The following is a 15899-nucleotide window of genomic DNA, read 5'->3' as shown; positions in this document are numbered from 1 at the left end:
TACAGTAATTTGGTGTGAAGTCCGACTTCTCCGCAGTACACAATGCCTTACAGACCCGTTTATAGGATAGGCAGCCATTCAGAACACGAGTCCTTTTAGTGCATAAACTGCGTTTTGATGGTTTTCATTATTTAATTTCATAATTTTTAACATCATTTCGATGTTTCTATACACTTTTTGGACTTTCGCTGCTGAATTTTTCCCTTAAAAATCCTTACCAATGTTCAACCACTCATTCATTGTACCACTCAACCATTTCATTGTACCATCAACCACTCATTCATTCCTGTCCATCTAATCTGACCAATCGCATAATTTTACATAATTTAATTCCTAATGTTTCAATTCTAACGCCCGCATTCACCAGATGATTTGAGCCTCGGTCAGACAACCAAACAACTGGCCGAATCTTTCTTCAACCAATAAGAATGCTTCAATCTGCGATTCAGGAATTTGACCGAGACTCGAAAAGTCGGATCAGCACCTGCGTAAATAATCATTCACACTCACTATACCTTTATATCTTAATTCTTCCATATTTTTGATCCCATCAAAAATATTGAATAAAAATCGCTCTGAGATTAACGTTTTTCTATTTAAATACGGTTATTGATCATGAAAAGCCCACCGATAGATATATCGAAGAAAGAAGGATCGATAACTAAAAATTTCTCACTTTTGGCAGATAAATAAAAAAAACTCACATGAACTTAACTATGAACTATTATAACGGGTTTATCAAACAAACAATGTGAAAAATATATTTCTTCTACTTATATTTCCTATTTTACCAATATTAGTTCACATCAAAAATAAACACCACTGCTTGAAGATAGGTATTTCATTCTTTTCTCCAATCTTTTCTTTTGTCAAAAAATAAAAAGGGGTTTCCCACTTTTCAATCCTTGAAGCACAACAAATGATGAGTTTGGTAAGAACTCTTGGACCGACACGTCCTTGACTGAAGTTTCCAAACTGCCCATTGTACTGTCTTTAAAACCGTTTTTATTCCCCTATTGAGGGTGGAAACAAAGCTGATCATCCTCCAAGATGAGTTTGCAGACACATCGATTCGTGTTTTATGGCAAGGAAAGCAACTATCCTAGCGAGTCGGCTTCTCTTTTCATCGACTGAGGAAAACATTCTTCACTTCACGAAAGTGGATGAAACGTATTTTCCTTTTTTTTTTTTTTTGCCTCGATGGTTTGGCATAGTTCTCGTTATTTGAAACAGGGTTGCGGAGTCGGAGTGGGACTGTTTTTAGAGGAAGTGAGTCGGACTCTGGAGTTGAAGGTTTAATATTCCAAGAGTAAGAATCGGAGTCGATCCTTTTTTTGTAACTCTGTCAATGCTTTCAAGGTCGGAGTCGCACTGATTTTGGGCAAAAGGATTCGCAGTCGGAGGAGTTGAAATCTCTAAAACTCCCGGATTCATAGTTGGAGGCGGAGTTGATAATTTTCTCTTCGACTCCACAAACTTGATTTAAACAGCATAAATTTATGGAATAATTGGAACAATCGGTTTAAGGAGTAAGAATAAATTAATGTACGGGAAAATATGACATAATTATTTAAAAAAAATAGATTAGTGACATTTTGATCAATCGTAGTCAGTCAGGGTGAATTTTAGCCACAACTTCCATATTTTAAACTATCGCACAAACATTTTTATAGACTCCTTGTATTCGTTGGTATACAATAGAAGAAATCTTAGAAAAATGCTGCACAGTTATCCAAAATTACAAAATAGCAATTTTAACAAAATTATTTAAAATGAAATATTTACCAATTTCGATGTAATAGTGTCACTAAAGGTAACTTTGAGAACCTCAAGAAAATGGATGAAACACAAATTATTTTGCTAAAAGTGGTGTTTTTTTTACAACAGTAAAGTGTTGTTTTTGTTATGGCTTATCCTCCAACTGTCTGACGAAGTCAGACAAGACATAAAAGAACTCTGAATGTGGGAAAATCAAAACGAGAAGAGAGGATAAGAGTATATGTCCTCTTGGGAAAGTCTCAAACAGTCCAGGATGTGCTCAGCGGAAACTTGCTGAGCTTGACATTCTGAGCAAGAAAAAAGTTGGCAGTATGTTACTCAGCTTATTGCATCCGATTTATAATTCTAAAGTTAACGTTCGGAAGATATATTAAAAGTTGTTTCAATTGTTCTCTTTACATAGATTTTTTTAAATGCAATTTCATAAATGATTGAGATCTTGTGTGAAAGTCTTAGGAAAGTCAGTGTGAAAATCTTAGAAAAGTATCAAACACTCCAGGATGTGCTCAACGGAAGCTTGCTGAGCGTAACACTATGAGCAAACTGCAAAATTTAGTTCTGCCTTTGAAAAACGAAAAGCTTTTATTGTGACCGCTTGACGAAGTTGACGTTCGAGAGGCTCTGTCACAATCGAGATTTAAAGAAGAGTCCAGATAAGTAAAAAAGTAAAATTTCTAAATATTTAAAAGTTTTTTTTTGTGCCGTCTTACCATGAATTATATGGAAAGGCAAACATCCGGTTTACACGCGGAAATGGACGAATCTGCTACATTTTCGGGATGTCACCTTTTGCAGATGTATGTTAGCCTCTAAAGTAAGCAGAGTCTCATTCAAATGAACGGAACATGTGCAGCAAAGTCCCCCCCCCCTCATTCAGATGGACTGTCTTAACTGGACGCTTATCAGTTCCATACAATCAATGGTTGGACAGTACGTAACAATCTCACAAGATTTCAATCAGTAAACTATTGCATGGAAAATTTTTATGTAGGAAGAGCAATTGAAACAACTTTAAATGCATTCGACCTTGCTTATAACGAATGTGAAGGGACTGCGATATTTGTTCGCTATAACCGAGTTCTCGTAAAAAACAAGCTCTTCAAAAAATACTAAAAACTTATTTATACTTGCTGTGTGCTTAAAGTTATTTCCAGTATCAAAGAAGTTGGTTCACTTGCTTTGAACTGTTTTTTTTTTCTCTTTCTTGCGTTATTGTTTTCGTAGAGTGGTGTCAACTTTTACAAAAGCTTCAAATGCTTCTCAAATTGAAAACAAAGGCCACCATGAGTTATGACTCATGACTTACTTTTGATTGACTACGAAATGATAAAAGACTTTCCAAGAAATGATAAGCTGAGAAGGAAGTCAATAGAAATATTATGAATCACAAAAATACTGCTCGCTTTAAGCGGGGTTTACTTGTTAAAAGCGAGTTATGCTCCTATAGACTGACCATTGTACCAATCAAATCTTTTTAATTTCGTCACTGAATCCGGGTTTCAGGGCATGTTATAAGCAAGTTCGACTGTATCTCTTCGGAACGTTAACTTCATAATTATAGATTGGTTGCAATAAGCTGAGTCCCATACTGCCAACTTTCTTTTTCTTTTTGAGTAGAAAACTTATTTCATTACCTTGCTATGAGAGTTCAGCACTAGGTCTTCAAAGTTTTTTTTTAAAGTCGAACTGAAATAGCATAAAGTTTCCGGCATAGCTCAAATTTACCCTTAAGGGATATACGAATACCCCCGCGAGATTGGGAGAGTGTGGGAATTCATTAAAATCGGGTATTTTTCATCCTGGCAATCCAAGTATAAAGAATACCTTATTTCTTTCCAGGTTTTCTTGGCGGTTCATGCATTTTATATGTTTTTTTCTTTATTTCAGGCACCGGTGTGCTTCTTGTTAATTATCACTGTCCCAGTAGTTGATTATGAAAACGACAAAAACAATTGGTGCCGTCCTCTCAACATCATCCATTGTTTCACTGCTCCTATGTTCGTCATCATTGCTCTTGGTGGTAATTAATAGAATTTTCCAGTTTTTTTTGTTTTAATATGTTATAAGGGTATTTTAACAACTATTCGCAATATTTTACCTATTTAACGCTATTTTGTTCAATCAAAGCATGTAGTGATGTCCCATAAATGTGACAATAGCACTGGTATTTCTTTATCAAACTCGAAGCAACAGAAATCACTATTCATTATTTTCTTTTTTTTCCCCAGGAATAATTCTTAGGGAAAGATACCAGTTTTAATTATTATTAGTTCGGAACGATGTGGTGGAAACTAATGCCATTAATAGACAGCGGTGCTAAACAAAAATATATTTTGCTTTTTTTTCAACACAACTTGTTGAAATTTTGATAAGCTTTTATGGTTTTAAAGTGAATTTATAGTAAAATGGGGGTCTAAGATTAAATACTTATTACACTTCATCGCTTCATTAAAAGTAGTGATATAAATTAATACTATAAATATCTGTGTGAGTCTGTCTCTCTGTGTGAATGTGTATGTGTGTCTATAATTGTACTTCTCCTACTACTCCTATTTTTTCCTGTATGGAAAATAAAAGTAATAAATAATAGACTTTGAGTTGGGGGGGGGGGGGGAGGAGATGCTGTGGATCTGTAGAACTGGTGTTGCTAAATTAATCTGAGAGCGAAACAATTGGCCATGCATGAATATGTTTTTAACGTACCTCCATTTAAGTGTTTAGTAATGTATCTACACACCGTTTTATATGTTGCCCGTAAAGTTTGAAATTCAGCTCTCTATAGAATGTCTAGGTATTGTGTATAATGCCTAAAACTAGCCGGGGATTTATGACACGATTCATATTTCACATTTTGTCAAACCACTGCCTAGCCAAATTATAAAACAGCAAAGTAAGAAGTACAGTAGGACGTCAAAAATCTGAACTAATCGGGACCATACGCAGTTCGGCTTTTTAACTTCTTAGGATTTTCGCCCAAGAAAATGTCGTGTAGGAAAAAGAAATGGCATTTAAAATACACCATATTATAACGCTTCAATATGCATTTACATTTTTCACAAAATTTCACAAAAAGATATTGTTTTCTGAATAATTAGAAAAATGTATCAACACTTCAAAGGAGTGAACTCGGATTTTTGACAAGGTCACCGAGAGTCGGGACAGGTCCCTTCTCAGTTCGTTTACCGTGCCCCCCTTTCTCCCACAAAACTGATAAAACTGAAAAACACTTCGATTCTAAACCGGGTCGGTCCTCCAAGTGCTGATCACCTAGTTTCCGATTAGGCAGCCATGGCCTCTCGTCTTAACTGATTTTTGATGTTCTATTGTACTGTACACTAATAAGTCGTTTCTTATGTCACGTGGCAAGGCACGTGCCTTTTAAAGTGCGTACAGACTCAAAATTTGTCTACTATTTTCTGCGGTTTGTTCGAGAGTGTCAAAATGAGAAATTTAACTTTAGCTTGTTCAAAAAATAAATAAATAAATAAATAATAATAATAGTTTTTTACTGTGTAAAATATGAATCATTTCATACCTTGGTGGTTAGTTTTAGATAACATACACAGTATGTACATTGCTTAGTCATTATATAGAATGCAGAATTTCAAACTTTACCAGTAACATATATGATAGTCTTAGCAGGTTCCTTTTTCATACTTTTACTAAATAGCGCTTATGGGTCATTCTTCAGAAAGTGTAACTTTTCTGTCACACGCCTTTTACAGTAAAAGGCTTTAAGGAACAATTCATTTAAAAATGATTTTTAATTTCATCAAAAATATATCTATTTAAACCTTCCAACAAATTTTTAATAATAATTTTTATTTGGGCATATTTTTGGTTCACAAGATGTGAATTCTCACCTCCGTGGCTTGTCACAATTAAGCAACATAAACAGTCACATCTTGTGTGACTGTTTATGTTGCTTAATAACTTGTTTAATTAAAAGTATGTACTTAATTATTGATTATTCCTTTCACAAGTGTCACAAATATTAATTGTTTAAGTATATTTAATTTTTTAATATTGTGTTTTAGTTCGTTTTAGAAGAACAAGGAGTCATGTCACACAATACATTTTCACCTCCGTTACCTAAACACAAAATGCCATTGCTCATTAACACGTGACAGTAATGACATCGTTTTTTATTTTCCATGACAAGGGACCGCCCTTGTTTATTTTTAGCCGTAGTTGAAGTAATGAGATTTTTGCCAAAAATGAAATATAGATTTTGCATTAAAACGTACGGTTATTCTGACTTCTCACCTCCGTGAACTTGAATTTCAGGGATGTAAATTAATGTAAAAAGAGAAATGAACATGCTTTTATATACTTACATGTGCAGATTGTAGCAACGAAGGAAAAAAAATTCCCTGAAAAATGTATATATTAGGCCTATATTAATAAAAAATTCCTCACCTCCGTGACAATCCTTATCAATGTCATTATTTCTGAGGTGAAAATGAATGATGGAGGGGAAATACACCAATAATGGGCATTCTACCAAAATTATAAATTGCCAGTATATCCTCAAATTTACTAAATTCTATTTTTTTACATACATTGGAAACTACTAATTAAGCCGTATTTTAACTACGAGAGCTTAATATTACATTCCCACTAATCATTACAATAGCTGATTGTTTGCAAAATTCACAAAATTACTACTTTGATATTAAATTGGACTCGAAATTACAAGTTTTTTTCTTTTTCTTTATTTCAGAGAACAAGGCATTTTATTTTTATTTTTTTTATTTAGGAGTAAAATAATTGGAACTTAGATGGGCCATTATTTATGGTTACTTCTAGTAGGTAACACTTTCATGTAAGAATGAAAAAAAAAAAAAAAAAAACGAAAACAAAAGGTTCCGAAATTGAAAAATATTAGCGTTCAAAAGTTACGTTTTCTGGAGAATGAGTCTTATCATTATACAGAACATTTAAACACATTATATACAATTCCTAGAGAAAGCATGTAATAATTCTAATATTTCATACCTTGCCTAAAAACATCCGGTATTATAAGACCGGCAATGTCAAGGCATTCTATAAAATGCTCGGTTATCATAGTGTGCCGGTAACATATATAATATAAGGTTAACGCAATCTTTTGTTTGCAGAATACGACAACAATGTTCGTGGCTTTCCAGCCTGGGCTATCGTCTTGTTAGTGTGCTTAGCACTAGCTTCAGCAGTATTCTTCACATCTTCAAACGATGAGCCTCCCGCCTATCATTTTGCATTCGGCTACATTGGTTTCGTCGCTTCCGTGATGTGGGTCTACTTGATTGCTTCTGAAATTGTTTCTTTACTCAAGGTCAGTTTGATATGGATATAATGCTGATAACTTTTAAACACAATTCTGATATAATCCACCTTTAGGATTTTTGGTATTCGTCCTTGGACGAGTCTACCTCAAAACAGGCTGAAATCATGAAGCAATGAAACAATTCGTCTTTTCCTGAAGCGTTGTTGAATTTTTACAATACGAAAGAAATTCTGAGGGAAAACTAGCTCTAATCTTACCATAAACTGATAAATAAATAATAGAACTGATATAAGATTTCGGCGATAAATTTGCAGTGTACATATGAGATTTTGACTTGTGTTCATGACTACACTGTTAAAACCAAGAGTTCCACAGGGGTAAAGAATTTCACCCAAGGGTGAAAAAACGGTGCCTCTGGGTGAAACAGAGGCTAGGAAGTGTCGTTAAGGTGCTTTTGGTTCCTCAGTGGGTGAACGACGTCAACAAAAGTGCTAAAAGACCATTCAATAGGAGAGCGACTCCTTGCGCATGCGCTCTGACTTATCGTCCAACGAAACTTCAGTTTCAATGGCGAACGAAGGAAGTTGCAACGAAATTTACTTTCACATTGAATGAAGTACAAAACTGAAAATTTCGTGGATTAATCTTCGAAATCTCGCGTAAGTAAAGGCATTTGATCATATTGTAGGTCTTAGAACTTTCAAACATATTTAAAGTGTTTAAAGTATGTTGACAAATCTTATTGTTCGTTTACCTTATTAAACATTTAATGTCTTGTTATTTATATCCTGCAAAACTGTTACCTAAAACTATCTATCAGTACTATCTTGAACAACAACAACATTAAAAATAAAAACGTTTAAATCAGCTGATAATTGAATTGCTAATTCCGGAATAAAAATGCATCGACGTAAACAGCCTATATACCAATGTCTATTTCTTCTCAATGAAATAACTACGTGGTGGAAACGAATAGAGTAGCAAAGGCAGAGAAAAAAAAAACTGCGTGAAAAGAAATCTCTCACTCAGCGTTTGACTCATGTTTCACATCGTGTTTTGGTTAACGTATCTTTCTCAGGCGTTATTGCATGAAGCTAATGTAGTTATCTGCTCGTTTTTGTTTTTAATCTGACGGAAAACTTGACATTGGAAAGAAGGGCTTTTAAATTAGTATTTATCTTGTACGCATAAGGATACTCAAATATCGAGTCTTATAATAAGTATTGATAAGTTACGCTCGATTAAAATTTTAAACGTTTATGAAGCGCTTTAATTTTCCTATGATTCTAATCTAATGTTACCTATTATTTCTGGTTGTTCCGGCAAATGATTGATAAATACCTTCCCTGTTCATTTTCGGTACGGATTATAGTAAAAATTGTCAACAACATATTAATTACTGAGCAATTCAAGTGTGAATATAAGAAAGTTAGTGCACGAACAGACAAATTAAAGTCATGAACACTTCTAAACTATGTTCGAAAGTTGAAATGTGATCAAATGCCTTCGTATATATAAATCAAAATAAATAAAACACAACTGTATTCAAAAACGCACACAGCACGGGGGGGGGGAATCAATATAGGAAGCAATAAAGGTGCCTTTTTTCTCACCTAGGGTACCATCTTTTCACCTTAGGTGCACGTTGGGTGAAGGGAGCCAGTTTTTCACCCTTGCTAAGGGTGCAATTTCGGCTCTCTTTCGGGTGTCGCTGGTGAACAAGTGTTTCACCCCTGACAGGTGCCAAACGCAACCTGTAGTTTTAACAGTGTAGGCAACAAGTGGAGCTTTGTCGCCATGCTGGAGTGAACCTTAAGTGGAGTCAGTACCCCCTATACCGTCAATGTTAATTTGCACAGGTTCATGTACCTTTTTTTTTTTGAAAATCTTTTCAAGATACAATTATCATTTTTTTTTCTGTACCTTAAATAGACTCTTTTCTCTAGACTGAAGTAAAAATTTACAGAAAAAAAGCTTAGTTTTTTTTTTTTTTTAATTCTAATGTGTAAGTCACTTTTTTTTCCAAAAATGCCATTTTGAAACACGAAATCAGCTCTATAAAAATATTTTTCGAATATGAGAAAAATGTACTTCACTATATGCAATTAGATATATGGAATAGATGGTAAACATTTCAAAGCCTAACACAATTTAGTTTCTGAGAAAAAGGAACATTTAGTTTCAAAAATAACATTTCGAGATATTGCAATTTAAAGGGGAAAATCATACCTGATCAAAATAGGTTTACATTTTTTTAAAGGTTATTTTTACTTACTTATAATATGAGCACGATCACGAAGTTTGTATCCTTAAAAAAGTATTAAAATGGTGTTTCGAAATATATAAAAATAAAAAAAAAAAAGAATTTTTGAAAGTATTTTGGGTACTGACTTCCCTTAATAAATGAAATGTTTCCTTCGATTGATTCAAATGCAGTAAAAAGGCTCATAATGATGCGCCATATGTGCTAATGTTCACTCCTCAATCAATGATAATGCAGCATATTTTCTGATAAGTGTGCAAAAATCACTAGTGATTTATCTGTCTATTTTCAGACTATAGGAATCATTTTCAAGCTCAGTGATGCTATTTTAGGCCTTACTGTCTTAGCCTGGGGCAACAGCATAGGAGGTAAACTTTAAAAGTTATAATCATTTCTCAATATACGCATTAAACCGTCCGGTGTGAATGTGGATAAAGATTTTTCGCTTTTTTTTAGATTTTATTTCCAACCTTTCCGTTGCGAGACAAGGATATCCAAGAATGGGTATATCTGCTTGTTATGGAGGACCTCTTTTAAGTATCCTTTGATATAAATTACTCCGGTCGTTTGCTTTTATCTGAAAGCTGCTTAATTCATTATGTGATTTGAAACTTGGTTTATGTTTCAAAAATAATTGAATCGATGATTTTATAAAGGACGTTTGTCCCTGTGAAAATCAATGGAGTTTACGCCGTTTCTAAAGTCATCGATTAAATGACAATTTTAACTTTTATTAATAAGTTAACAATTTTATTTGCACGATATCAGAAATATAAAAAATAAAAGTACTGGAAACGTTATACTATATTTTAAATTTGTAGTGCACTCTCAATAACTCATTTGAAAAGCTGATTTTGTAAATCAATGATGAATTTTAAAGAACAACACCTGCAGTTTCCTTATTCTTATTTCTTTCATTATTTTTGAGTATTTTCATTCATGTACTATTTGAATATATTTCGGAAGTATAGTTTCATTTAGTAAAATTCACACTGATAACAAATTAAGTTCTTCAAAGTAGTTGAAGATTAACTCTTAAATAAGAAAGACTGCTTTTGTTAAAAACAATGTTTTCAGAAATTGATAACGAGCGCTAATACTGACCTTTGTAACGGTTTTGCATTTGCAAGTAAAAGTTATGCTCACTAAATGCACAATTTTATGTACATCTTTCAATATAATCCTTTAGTTAATACGAGTATACTCACGTATCAGGACAGCAGATCTGTGGAAAAAAGTAAATTCATTGTTCGAAGTATTAATGTTCATTTAGACATTATTTGAAATAGACATTTAATGCTTACAGACAAGAAAAACAAAATGCATATTAAATGTACGTTGCATCACCGAAGTATACTATTTATTTTTAAAGCTAGAAAATCGCCCGTCCAGGTATGACAGGTGAAAATTGCTTTTACATTTTAAAGAAGAAATTGAAGTTTTGTGATATTTTGATAGTTGAATGTTTAAACCTTACTCCAGTATATTAACCCTAAACTCCAGTAAATAGCGTTCTTTGTTGACCACTTTTTCGTTTCTTCATTCTACTAAAATGACTGTCTCACCAGTAAAGCAGTTCAGTTTTGCGGGATCCAGTTCAGACTTGTTAAAAAAAAAGCATGTCACTGCATGTCAAACATTACCGAAACATATAATCAAATTATCATGCTATGACGCGAGTTTCATTGTTGATGACGTCAGAGCACTACTCAATCAGGGAATTCGCTATTATATATCTGAGGATAAGACAAGATCAACATTACATATTGTAGGCAAAAAAACACCAGGGCATCGATGGTGATCCACGACTTCCGGCATATAAAGCGAAGCTTCTGATAAAGGGTCACGTAGGCCATCTCTAAAATCACGTTACAAGTACCGTTACTTTCAGAAAAAGAAAGAAAGAAAACTGCTTGAAGGGTGCATACGTTCCATGCCTCTAAATAATTTTTGGCCAATCTTCACCAAAACTGGCCATACTTCATACAAGAAATATAGACACACAGAGAGACATTTCTTCTCTTCAATTATTAGAAAAAGAGAACAAACTCAAAACCACACACACTTAGTAAGAGTGAAAAAAAAAGTATTTTCTGGAGCATAAATTTTTCTTTCAAAAATGTTTCTTAACTTTTTTTCTCAGATTTGCTTTTAGGAATAGGCATACCGTACACCATTATGATTGTAAAGAAAGGCAGGCCTTTGGAGGTATGTATAGGAAGCAATTTTAACAATATAACAAAACCAATCAGTAACATAACTTATTTTCTAATCCTTAACTGGTGAGGCTGATGTATTACACTCTAGAGCAGTTGCACTTTTTCATTCAAACATTTAGTAATGTTTACATGCCTGGCTGCATGTGCACGTGTATTTGCAAATTCACATTCATATATTCTGTTGTAACATACGTAGTCTGTCCAATAAATACGCGAACTCATGCAATCTAGCGGCCATGACGCGGACGATAGTCCCGCTAACTTTCGGCGGTAATTGCCTGACACCCAATAGGACTGTTTTCATGGACACTTTCGTGTGGTGAAAAACCTGCTTTTCACCGCATTCCGGTTTGCGGAGTATTTGGAATTTTTCTTTTCCTGCTTGCTTCTGGAGTGAAAGCGGAGTTTTCACCCAGAATGCATTACACGAAGCAAGTTCGTCTACTAACCGCAAAGGATGCTGGGTAAAAACCTCTTTCTCTGGAAACTTATTTTTACATAGAATCGGGGATTTTTTCAATCGTTTTTTTACGGAGCCAGAGCAGGGATTTACCGGATCGAAAAGTGTGTTGTGAACGCGGCTAATGAGCTGTCCGTGCTTGGCAGATCACCTAACTGCGCGTATGTTGCAAGTTATGTTAGTTTCTGTTGTCCTTGTTTTTATTGTTCGTCGAAAATGGAAATGAATAAAATCACGGAAGTTGATGGAATTACTTCTCAAACGTTTGAGAGATCGGGTACGTCGTGTGAGACAAAAATTTGACTCAAGGCGATGAATCATAGACTAATAATAAGAGTAGACCGAGCTATGGCAACCCTTTTGCTGCTCATAAACCAAACCATGTGACTGGTGGATATCCTAGCAACAGCGGGCGCAGACGATCAACGCCGCGAGAAATAAAATAAATAGAATCTGATGGAACACGGAAGAATGATCTTTTATGGAGTCCGATTTGAAAATTTGTTATTCTAAGCTGTAAATATTTTGTTAATATAGTGAGTTTTTCGTTTAGATAGTATTGTGCATTTTCTTTATTCAATTTCAATAACTCTCTAAGCAATTAAAGATGCAAGCGCCCAAAAAGAATCGGCAAACGGTAAGATTTTTACCTACAATTTCAATTTAAGATACCGATTAGTACATTTTTGCGTTAACGCAAAACGTTTACGCCATTACGTTTACGCCAACGCTGATGTAGTAGTTCCGAATGAAATTAAAGTTACTGAAAACTGCGATCAAAAACTAATTACTAATGTCAAAATAATGCATAACTAAAAGAAAAACAGTTCAATCATCTCTGCACCTGGGAAAAAAATTATAATAAAAACACATTACGTCTTAAAATACATGCCGAGTGCCAAACTATAGATAATCCTGCCAGCTGGCAACCATGCCGCCAAAGTTTTCGCCGAGCCTTCCACCAGTCACATGATGTATCCATGAACCAATTTTTTCATCAGCAAGTCTGGGGAAGCTCTTATTATTAGTCTATGCGATGAATGGATCCTTCACCATGACAATGCACCAGCACATTCAGCATTGATATTTCGCCAGTTTCTGGGGGGGGGGGGGAATCAATCACCATCCTTAATCATCCTCCTTATTCGCCAGATCTCGCACCCTGCGACTTTTTCCTATTTCTAAAATGCAAAAATGTGATCAGGGGACATCATTGGGAAGATTTGGACTCAATAAAGCGAGAAGCGACAGGGCAACTAAAGAGCCTAACTGCTGAGGACTTCCAAAGGTACTTTAAAGAGTGGAATAGAAGATCGGATAAGCGCATAGCAACGAATGGAGAGTACTTTGAAGGGGATATAATCAATGTGGACTAAATTTTGCAAAATAATTTTTCTATGGCATCAGTTTGCGTATTGATTGGACAGACTACGTACAGATGTAATGCACATAAGTACACATAACATAAAGTTGTTTTTAAAAATAAATAATACAAAAATCGATGGCAAGTTTTTCTGCTTTACCTTACTAAATTGTGTAGAGTGTACATCCAAATCTCTTTTTGTACAGTATTTTTTGTGCGATTTTTTTCCCTTTTAATGCAACTTTTATTGTGCGGTGTATGAAAGTTTTAATCAGATTGGGACTCAATTGACGATAGTATTTATAAAACGGACAATGTTATTTATAAAACGAACGACTTTTTTTTATGCGATTTTTTATGCTGTCCCTATCTACCGCACAAAAGAGGTTTGGATGTGCATGAAATAATTGAATATTTAACTTTGATATATAGATCTTTTTGATATGCAATTTAAGTTCACTCGTGTCGATGGTACATTAATGACCTAATCTCATGTTTTTTTTTCTTTCAGTTAAAGTATGATCGGTTGATCACCTTGCTGTACGGAACTCTTAGCGCCGTTCTTCTATCCACAATAGTTACCATGACAGCGCTTCGTTTCAACGCAAAAAGACAATTTGGCATTTTCCTAATATGCATGTACGTTACCTTTATAACTGTTGCAGTCATCTTTGAGACTGGAGTTATTTAAGACTGCTACTGCCAGAATATATATAGTCGTCCATTACCCGCATCAAACGTACGTTCCATAGATCTCAGATGAAGCTCAATGCCCATTGGATCTCCTCCTTCTCATCATAATGACTCATACAAACGACTTATGCATGGATTCTAAGAACTATTTTCGTGAGATTGAAAGCCAAGAGAAATTTCAGCTTTTGAAAATGACCATTCCAGTCTTCATACCATTAGCTAATATGAAGCATCTAAAATGGCTAAAGCCCTGAATCGTAGAATAAAACAGCGACACATCCAACATCTTGCGACTAAACGATGCTTTCTTCCCATGTCTGCTATGGTGAAGTAGCGTCTTTTGCTTCTTGATTTTGGTTTCTTATTAACTGTATGTCAATCCACAATCAAGAAACAAAACACTCTACTTCATTATAGCAGCGACACGTCCGACATCTTGCGACTAAACGATGCTTTCTTCCTATGTCTGCTATGGTGAAGTAGCGTCTTTTGCTTCGTGATTTTGGTTTCTTATTAACTCTATGTCAATTCACAATCAAGAAACAAAACACGCTACTTCATTATAGCAGCGACACGTCCGACATCTTGCGACTAAACGATGCTTTCTTCCTATGTCTGCTATGGTGAAGTAGCGTCTTTTGCTTCGTGATTTTGGTTTCTTATTAACTCTATGTCAATTCACGATCAAGAAACAAAACACGCTACTTCATTATAGCAGACATAGGATGAAAGCGGCCAGTAGCCTCAAGATGACGAACGTGTCGCTACTTAAACTACGACATAGGGCTTTAAACCTGGCGAAGTCGTAATACTGCGATTAGGATCAGCGTAGTCTTTACAATGCTGCCAGGTTGGATTTGCTTCAACTATAGAAGAAATGGGGCGTAAGTGGCAAAATAAGAGTGTTGGAGATGGCTAGCACACATTTTAGAAGAAACTATCAGCTGTTTTTTGGAAAAGAGATGGTTATACAGTGGACGCCGGTTAATAGAATCAGTGGCTAATGGAATAAACTGCTGTAATGAATCAAATTGTCAAAAACAGAACAAAATCCAGCTTTATTGGATTAGTCGCTTTAATGAAGCAGCTACTTCATGGAATCAAAACGTTTTAGAACAAATGTGACCCGTATAAGCAGTGGCTACTGTAGTAGCACTGGAAGGTGCGTATGTACATCCTGATGTATAAAAACTCTTTCCTGAAAGCCTGCCTACAGTTTGTATTCTGCACTCGTGCTACTCAATACTTAAAATAGTCTACTTGCGTCCCCTTGCTTCTAACTGCCTCATATGGTGGTCAGGGACTTCCTGAATCAACGAATTTAGAGAGCATCTCAACAAGACTTACATCAAAAGGACTATAGATATCTATAATAATAATAGATATGTGTAGAAGTATGTTTGGAGCTTAATTCTCATAAAAAGTCATCATTTTGCTAAAGGATATTGTACTGAAATGTAACGTCTATGACGTTTCGCACTTGTTGTTACAAGCAACATTTCACTTTATTTAATAAAATATTATCAATTATTTAGTATAAACTCATTCTATTTATTGGATTCTATCTTGAGTTTTGAACTTTTAAACTGAATAATAATGTTTTTCTAGGAAGGACACGCATTCGACGATAAAATTATCACTTTATCTATCATGTTATAGATCTCTGATAGAGTTCATAGAATTCGCAATTTAATTAAAATATATTTACAGCTCAGAAACCAGTTCATATTTATGTACTCATATATATCTTTTTCCTTTGATAATTATGAAGCAAAAATACATTTAACTTCAAAGGGATAATGTTGAAAATTTGATTAATGATAATTAATGTTGAGATTTTTGAGACTTTTCTG

General features: G+C 34.6%; 1 protein-coding gene across 1 annotated transcript in view; it reads left to right on the top strand.

The window, feature by feature from the left end:
* LOC129223952 (mitochondrial sodium/calcium exchanger protein-like) overlaps nucleotides 1-15576 on the top strand; it is a 92596-nt gene extending 77020 nt beyond the window's left edge. The window contains exons 13-18 of the mRNA XM_054858336.1: nucleotides 3667-3799; nucleotides 6900-7096; nucleotides 9604-9679; nucleotides 9768-9848; nucleotides 11455-11519; nucleotides 13865-15576. Of these exons, the coding sequence (XP_054714311.1) occupies nucleotides 3667-3799; nucleotides 6900-7096; nucleotides 9604-9679; nucleotides 9768-9848; nucleotides 11455-11519; nucleotides 13865-14044 (732 nt within the window). The 3' untranslated portion in view covers nucleotides 14045-15576. The remainder of the gene's footprint in view (nucleotides 1-3666; nucleotides 3800-6899; nucleotides 7097-9603; nucleotides 9680-9767; nucleotides 9849-11454; nucleotides 11520-13864) is intronic.
* The last annotated feature ends 323 nt before the right edge of the window (nucleotides 15577-15899 follow it).

The sequence above is a fragment of the Uloborus diversus genome, chromosome 6, assembly GCF_026930045.1.
Source record: "Uloborus diversus isolate 005 chromosome 6, Udiv.v.3.1, whole genome shotgun sequence".
Taxonomy (NCBI): domain Eukaryota; kingdom Metazoa; phylum Arthropoda; class Arachnida; order Araneae; family Uloboridae; genus Uloborus; species Uloborus diversus.
Note: the sequence above shows the minus strand (reverse complement) of the source record. Positions and strands in the feature narration are given on the sequence as shown.